This window comes from Dipodomys ordii, unplaced genomic scaffold (genome assembly GCF_000151885.1).
Source record: "Dipodomys ordii isolate 6190 unplaced genomic scaffold, Dord_2.0 Scaffold69, whole genome shotgun sequence".
NCBI classification, from domain to species: Eukaryota; Metazoa; Chordata; class Mammalia; order Rodentia; family Heteromyidae; genus Dipodomys; species Dipodomys ordii.
In genome coordinates, this window is record NW_012267285.1 from 2,841,368 (window position 1) to 2,849,426 (window position 8,059).

The 8,059-nt window shown below is 63.0% G+C and overlaps 1 protein-coding gene across 2 annotated transcripts in view; it reads right to left on the reverse strand.

The window, feature by feature from the left end:
• Positions 1-356: 356 nt before the first annotated feature.
• The window catches only part of Rad52 (RAD52 homolog (S. cerevisiae)), a 9,135-nt gene continuing 1,432 nt past the window's right edge, over positions 357-8,059 (reverse strand). The window contains exons 2-11 of one of the 2 annotated variants that reach the window (XM_013023687.1): positions 7,261-7,431; positions 6,707-6,808; positions 5,710-5,803; positions 5,538-5,605; positions 4,334-4,452; positions 4,141-4,216; positions 2,859-3,037; positions 2,673-2,779; positions 1,156-1,374; positions 357-571 (exon numbers count right to left, since the gene is read on the reverse strand). In XM_013023687.1, the coding sequence (XP_012879141.1) occupies positions 513-571; positions 1,156-1,374; positions 2,673-2,779; positions 2,859-3,037; positions 4,141-4,216; positions 4,334-4,452; positions 5,538-5,605; positions 5,710-5,803; positions 6,707-6,808; positions 7,261-7,320 (1,083 nt within the window). In that variant the 5' untranslated portion in view covers positions 7,321-7,431 and the 3' untranslated portion in view covers positions 357-512. Of the gene's footprint in view, positions 572-1,155; positions 1,375-2,672; positions 2,780-2,858; positions 3,038-4,140; positions 4,217-4,333; positions 4,453-5,537; positions 5,606-5,709; positions 5,825-6,706; positions 6,809-7,260; positions 7,432-8,059 lie in introns of both variants that reach the window. The other variant, XM_013023686.1, reaches the window with a different exon arrangement.

Below are 8,059 nucleotides of genomic sequence, written 5' to 3' on the forward strand. Positions count from 1 at the left end.
TGGGTGGCAGAGCCGCCCAGGCGTGCTGACCTGTGGGTCAGGCCATGTGTTGGCTCCAAAGTACCTGAGGTGGTGGTTTAAGACTCACCACGGAGGAGCCCGAGCCCCGAGCTGATGGCACACACAAACCCTGACCCCTGACCTGCCTCCACGGATGGAGCGCGTGGACCCGGGAGGCGGCCTGGCATTGCTGGGGTTGCCGGCAGGCCGGGGTGGGGGAGGAGCTGGCGCAGGATAGGGAGACGCCGAGGCCGCGACGGGCCGGCCTGCGCGCGCAAGGACAGCCGCCGCTCCCAAGACGTCTTTATTCACACAACAGCTTAGGGACAGACGCAGGCTCGCTCGCTGCGGGGGTGGGGGTGGGGGGAGATGGGGGGGACGGCTCTCTGTGCGCCCTGACCCGGGCCTGGGCGAGGCTGGGTGAGGAGCGGTCAGTCTCGGGCCATGGCCAGCGGCTTCCTGGGCAAAGGTGTCTTCCAGTCCCCTCGGGCGGCGCCTGTCCGGCCTGGGCCTCAGGGTGGATCCAGTTTCCGTTTCTTCCAGTCCCGGTGCTCCTGGGGAGCCTCACCCCCTGCAGAGGAAGCGGGAGAGCTGTGACTCCCAGATGAGCAATCCCAACTCAGCCTGAGCCCGAGGAACAGACCCCAGGAGGCCTGCGTCCCTCGCCCTTGGGAGGGCCCGCGGCACGGGGGGGGGGGGGGGGCTCTGAACTCACTCTACGTGGATGTCTTTGCTGTGTGATCTCACCCGACTTCAATGTCCTCGAAGTTCACAGGACTGTTACTATTTCTTTTCTTTTTGTCATGGGGCTTGAACTCAGGGCCTGGCCGCTGTCCCTCAGCTTTTTAGCTCAAGGTGGGCGCTCTACCACTGAGCCACAGTGCCTCTTCTGGTTTTCTGGTGGTTCTCAGACTTTCCTGCCTGGGCTGGCTTTGAACCATCACCCTCGGATCTCAGCCTCTGTGTAGCTCTGCCTGCCACGCTCCTCCCGAGTTATACCTCCCGCTCAGACTGGGGGCCGCACGGACACGTGGCCACGCCCGGCTTCTGTTAGTTGAGAAAGAGCCTTACAGCTGTCTGCCAGGGCTGGCCTCCAGCCGCCAGCCTCACAACCCGTCTCCTGAGCAGCTGCACTGGCCTCTGGTGTTGGGCTACCTGTTGGGAGCCAGTGCGCGGTGCAGGTTTGGGGGTGCCAGGGCTTGGGTTTCTCTGGCTTCTGGTGGCAGGTGTGTGGGCGCGGGTCTTGCAGCGCCACCTGGTGGTCCGGGGCTGCGTGGGCAGAGGTCCAGGGGGGTTCTGGTTTCACCGAGGGCTTCGCGAAGTCTTCCAGGTCCGGAGTGAGGTCCCAGAGGTCCAGGTTGTCTTCCAGGTTTGCTGCAGGGGGCACAGGGCCCAGGGCCCGGCAGGGCGGCTGTGCAGGCTGGGCCGGGGCTCCCTCACCTGGTGGGTCGTCCTCCCTGAGGGGGGCGGGGGCCGAGGGGGGGCCGGGCCGAGGGGGAGCCAGGGGGGGCGCTGTGGGTGACAAGCAGAAAAGACGAGGGCTAGATGGCGCAGCCGGTGGGCTTGTGAGCTCTTCTCTTCCCCGCGCTTGCCCCGCCGTCCGCCTTCTTCTCAAAGTAGGAACAAGGAAACAGCTGTTGTTGGTTTGGGGGATGCTGGGGTTTGAACTCTAAGCCTCACGCTCGCCTACGCCCGCACTCAGCCCCTTGTGCTCCGCCCCGGCCCCTTGGCAGCTCTGGGGATGGGGTCCCCTGTGCAGCTGGGGTGACGCTTTCCAACAGCAGCTGACAGGGTAGCTGCGAGCCGCGAGCCAGTGGCTCCAAACATGGCTCTGGAGTTCTGTGAGGGCCACCATTACCACCCCCCGCACCATGACTACCACCATCACCACCACCACCATCACTAACACCACCACCACCACCACCACCACCACCACCACCACGATGCCCCCTGCAGCCCTGCGTGGTGACGCGACGCCCCCTGCAGCCCTGCGTGGTGAGCGTCACAGCGCCCTGAGGCCTTGGCTGTGTGTCACTCATGTCCCCGTGGTGCAGAGGAGGACAGGGAACCGACGTGGGCTGCGGGGTGGGGGGGCCCCGCGCAGCTCCAGCCCAGCCCCACCCCCGCCCGCCGCGCTCCCCGCACACACACACAGTCCCTGCTCAGGCCTTCACGCCCCTGCGGGCCCCGCACTGACCGAGCAGCCGCGGCCCCTCACCCCAGCTGCTCAGGAGGCAGAGACCCGGGACGCAGACGGCTGAGGAGAGAGCTCTGCAAGACTGCGATCTTGAGTTGACCAGCAAAGAGCCGAAAGTGGGGGTGTGGCTCAAGGGGAAGAGCGGGCTTCAGCCTTGAGTGAAGCCAAGGGAAAGCACCAGGCCTCGAGTTCAGGCCTAGTCTTACGTGCACACACAAACATCCTTTTGCCCTGAAATGTCAAGTTCCGCCCCCTCCCCCCGTCCCGTCTGCCAGGAGAGCCGCGGGGAGACCAGCCCCCCACGCACCGTCACTCTGTCCCACAGCTGCAGCGGGCCGCCCCCCCACCCCGTCTGCCAGGAGAGCCGCAGGGAGACCGGCCCCCCACGCACCGTCGCTCTGTCCCACAGCTGCGGCGGGCCGCCCCCACACCCCGTCTGCCAGGAGAGCCGCGGGGAGACCGGCCCCCCATGCACCGTCACTCTGTCCCACAGCTGCAGCGGGCCGCCGCTCCATCTGCTCCCGGAACTGCTGCTGCAGCTGCTTCTGCCGCTGCTTCCGCTGCAGCGTGGCCTCCTCCACGCTGCGGAGCCAGAGACGTGAGTGCCAGGCACGGGTGGGGCCCGCAGGAGGGGCACAAACGAAGCACACACGGGCCCTACCTGGAGCGGCCGCGCGTCTCCCCCTCCTCTTCCTCGGGGCGGCCTGGTCTGCTTGGGGCCGGCGCTGCTGCGGCCCCCGGGGCTCCAGCCTGCAGCCGGCAGCTGTTGTACCTCGCCTGCTCCACCGACGGCTCCAGGTCTTGTCTCTTAGCTTTGGTCAGATCCACTTCCAGAGGCAGCTGCAAAAAAAAATATGGGAGGGAAACTGCCTGATGGGAGATCCTGGAAAGGATCACTGTCCGTCACCCCTCCGTCACCCCTCCACTCTCTCTCCATCACCCCTCCGTCACCCCTCCACTCTCTCTCCGTCACCCCTCCACTCGTCACTCCCCATCACCCCGCCATCACACTGGAACGGTGAGTATGCACAGACCTCAACAGATACCTGCAAGATGTGGTGAGCAGGCCTCACCGAGGCTGAGCGCCACAAAGCAGCCCTACTAAAGTCGCTCTGTGGTCTCAGTGCATGTGTAGAGGGGTGCAGGACCCCGCGGCGGCGTGGGAGCGGGGCTGGGCACACCCGCCAAGCCACAAGCCCGGGGCGCCCACAGACAGCCCAGCTCGGCAGCGGGAGCGCGGCGCTCCCTCCAGCCAGCCCCAGCTTCCGCGGGCGGGGACCCCCTGGAACCCTGGTGCTCGCCTCACCCCTGCCCTTCTGGCCCCCCCGCCTGGCCCATGCGCCTGGCGCTTTCCTGCGCTCCACCAAACGGTGGCTTGGGTTCTGCATATGTGGCTCCGAGGCAGGGGGGCCCGGAGACCAACCATTGTCCTCTGCGTCCAGAGGCAGAGGCAGTGAGCAGAACGGGAGGAGCGTGTCAACAGTCCTCTCCCAAAGTGATCCCAGGTGCTGAGCAGGCTGAGATCTGAGGATCGCAGTTCAAAGCCAGCCTGGGCAGCAAAGTCTGTGAGACTCTCATCTCCAATAAACCACCGGAAAGCAAAGTGCACTGGAGAGCACTTACCTTGAGCTGAGAAGTGCAGGGACAGCGCCCAGGCCCCAAGTTCAAGTCCCAGGATCAGCAAAAAACAAAAACAAGCAGCTGCCTGGGGTGGGGTGGGGGGTTGTCCTGGCAGAAGGGGGGCAGAGCCTTCCAGTGGAGGAGGCCGAGGGAGGGGACGCGGGGACGCAGACCGTGCCGGCCACAACTGGCCAGGATGGGCAGGGAAACCACCAAGGCCTCCATTTCCTACCAGACACACGGCCTCTGCACAAAACCCCCAGAGCCCGTGGCAGCTCCTGTCCCCACCCCCTGCCCCCTGCCCCCGCCCGTGTGCAGCGTACCTGGCGGGGGAGCTTGTTCAGGGAGCGCAGGTAATCCTTGTCCAGGATGCAGTTCCCCAGCGCGTTCCCGAAGCTCCTGGCGTGAGGGGAAGGGGCGGGCTGAGCACTGGCCGGGGCTCGGGCCGCCTGGGCAATGGCCGTGTGGGTGCTGCTCAGGCCCGGGACGCAGAGCCGAATGCAGCCCGATGCTGACCTGAGCGCGCGCTTCAGCCCGTCGGTCACCGCCTCCTTCCTGGCCTTCTCCAAGGACAAGGCCTTGGACCTGAGACCCTCGCTGACCCCGTAGCCCACGTCCTCGTGGTAGGCGCCATCCTGGCCGAGGGGAGAAAGCGCGGGAGCTCGGCCGCTGCTCCCTGCCCAGCCCCGCCCGCAGCCCGGCCCGGACCTGGCCGGCACACTCCTCAGCCAGCAAAGGGCTGACCCGCTGCGTCACACCTAACAGGCATACTGGGGACTGAACTCGGGGCCCTGTGACCAATGCACGCCTTCTACCACAGGAGCCCCGCCTCTCAGTCACACCCAGGCCGTCCTCCTAGACAGCAGAGGGACAGCGGCCACTCTGCCACGCCCCGCATCGCCCAGCATCGCCGAGATGGAACTATGGAAACTTTCGCCCAGGCTGGCCTCAAACTGCCATCCTCCTGACTCCCAAGTAGCTAGGACACAGGCATCAACCACCACACCTGCTCCTCTGTCTTTCCTACTGTCCGATGGCATCCACTTCTCAGACTGACTGCCAGTGATAGGATTAAACACAATGCGTGACAATGCCACACCAATGCTTTGAGAACAATTCACACAGCACTGCAGGAAATGAACATACATACGTATGTGTCAAAACCTACCCATCCCCAACTACCTACTTATGTGAGTTTCTTAGAATGCTTATTTTAGAAGTTGGAATAGAATTAATGAGATTCAAAGGCAAATCATTTTCTAGAGTTTGAGACTGTATTTCAGTGACAGAGCAAGTGCCTAGTGCTGATGAGATCCTGGGTTCCGTCTGTGTCCAGCACCGGGGGCGGGGGGGGGGGTAATACACACACACACACACACAGTGGATACATAAAGAACCCAGAACAGCATTTGAGGCGGCTGAGGTGTGACTCTGTGGTAGTGCCTGAGGCCTGAGTTCAACCCCAGCATTTGCCAGAAGAAAAAACAGAAACAAACCCAGAAGACTTGACCCTTATAAAGCCTAGATCTTTGGGAGGCTAACATCTGCAGGTTCACAGTTCCAGCCCGGGGCGGAAAACCCCGTGAGATGCCATCTGGACGGAAGGGCCTGGCGCTGGCGTGTGCCCGCGCCCGGCATCCCAGCAATGCTCATTCTCTGGCCTTTGTCCTGGGCCCGGGCCATCCCTGTCCCCGCCCCCAGGGGGCGCCGTGCCACTCACCTTTAACTGCACCTTCACAAAGGCACAGACACCCACGTAGAACTTGCCGTTGTTGAGGTCCACAAAATCTGGGGGGGGGGCCTCAGAGTGAAGCAGCAGCCCACCCCGGAAAGCACCCGGCCGGGCCCGCCCCATGCTCAAAGGGAGGGAGGCGGGGAGGGGAGACGCGCACCCACATTCTGCTGCGTGACCGAGTGCGCCCAGCCGTTGTAACCGAACATCTCATTGGCCAGGTTAATCACCCTGTGGCCCTCGATGTAACACACCTGGAAAACGAGGGGGCGGCCCTGAGCCGGGCGAAGGCCGCGTCGGCCCAGTCACACGGGAAGGGCATTTTCGCCTACGTGAGCCTCCATGCACCTAGTGCGGATTTCAGAGATACAGCAAGAGCCGGGGCAGGGCTGGCACCGGCTCACGCCTGGACACCCAGCCGCTCGGGAGGCAGAGCTGGGGCCCGCCAGGCAGCAATGAGCTCACACAAATCCCTGGCCACGGGCACCGTGGCGCCCCCCTCACCACCCCAGCTACCAGGGAGCAAAACCAGGACTGCAGTCCAGGCCACTGTACCACGCCTGTCGCCCCAGCTCCGCTGAGGTCCGAGGCTCCTGGTTCAAAGCCAGCCCAGGCAGGAAAGTTCATGAGACTCTTCTCCAATAAACTACTCAGATAATACGCTACAGTGAGCTGTAGAGCCTGCTGGGCAAATGCGAGGCCCCGGAGGTAACCCCAGGAGCTACTTGGAAAAATATATATATAATTTTATTTTTATTTATATATTTTTTGAGATTATGGGGTTTGAACTCAGGGCCTGGGCGCTGTCCTTCAGCTCTTTTTGCTCAAGGTAACTTTGAGCCACAGCGCCATGTCTGGTTTTCTGGTGGTTCATTGGAAATAGGAGTCTCCAGACTTTCCTGCCCGGGCTGGCTTTGAACTGTGATCCTCAGATCTCAGCCTCCTGAGTAGCTGGGCTGACAGGCAGGCGGGAGCCGCCGGCACCAGGCTGTTACACAAAGGCAATGAATGCTTGGATCACTTCAGATGACTCTGAAGGCCGGACACCCCCTGCCTGCTTCCCGGAGGGTCTCGGAAGTAGCCCCTCACTTCTGAGTCTGGCCCCGAGGGGGGGGGGTTGGGGCCCCGTCTCCAGGTCATGGAGCCTCTCCTCCTACCTTCTGGCCTCCTCCAGCCATGCGGCTGCTTATGTATTCCGGGCCCAGCCTCTGGCGCAGGGCGCTCTGGATGGCCTGGTATTCCTCCGCCGAGTACTGAGTCTGCAATCCAAATGAGAGAGGGGCCAGGCTGAGGGGCGCCCCCCCCTCTCCCTTCCCCCCCCCCCCCCCCCCCCCCCCCCCCCCCCCCCCCCCCCCCCCCCCCCCCCCCCCCCCCCCCCCCCGCCCAGTGTTGAGGAGAATCAGGAAGCTCTTCACATGCAGCCGGGTTCACTTTGAATTGTACCTTATATGAATACATAATACCCATCTAAACAAGATTCCTGCTACGCTCAGTCTTTTTTAAAACTAATTTTATTTATTTTCTGTGTATGTGGCACCGAGGAATGGAACCCAGGGCCTGGTACATGCTAGACGGGCGCTTGCTCTACCACACTCCCAGTCCTCTGAGCAGTGCTGAGAAGCTGGGAACGTGTGCAGCGCATCACAGACGCACACCTGCCCTCCTGGACACAGCTGTGCGGGTGACCGGCCCGGGACAGAGCGGCCAATACCTGTCCAAAACACAGCACAGCCCTGCCACCCGCGGCGGGTGCGTCCTCAGCCCCAGACATGCCGATGCTGGCTCTGCAGAAATGAAAGCCCTGGAGACCTCCAAGACGGCGGGGCGCGGGGCGCTGCAGGAGCTCCTGGGCCGGTCAACTGAAGCCAGCCACGCTTCTCAGCTATGGGAGAAACAAAAGAAAGCTGCAGGCACACTATGGCCGCGTCTGTCAGAACAGTCACAGGACGCGGGGGCCGAAAGCAGACGAGACCCGAGGACTGTGGCTCAAAGCTAGCCCAGGTAGGAAAGTCTGTGAGGTGTGTGTGTGTATCCTGGTGTGTGAGGCTGTGTGTGTGTGAGGCTGTGTGTGTGTGGTTGTGTGTGTGAGGCTGGCTGTGTGTGTGTGGTTGTGTGTGTGAGGCTGTGTGTGTGGTTGTGTGTGTGAGGCTGTGTGTGTGTGGTTGTGTGTGTGAGGCTGTGTGTGTGTGTGAGGCTGTGGCTGTGTGTGTGGTTGTGTGTGTGTGAGGCTGTGTGTGTGTGAGGCTGTGTGTGAGTGGCTGTGAGGTTGTGTGTGTGTCTGTGTGTGTACGGCTGTGTGTGTGAGGTTGTGTGGCTGTGTGTGTGGTTGTGTGTGTGTGGTTTGTGTGTGTGTGTGGCTGTGTGTGAGATTGTGTGTGTGTGTGGTTGTGTGTGTGCGTCAGTCCCGGGCCTAGGCGCTGTCCCTGGGCCCCCTTTGTCCAGCGCTGGCGCTCGACCACCCGAGCCACAGAGCCGCGGGCGGCGGGGACCCCGGGCTCCTGCGCCCGGCC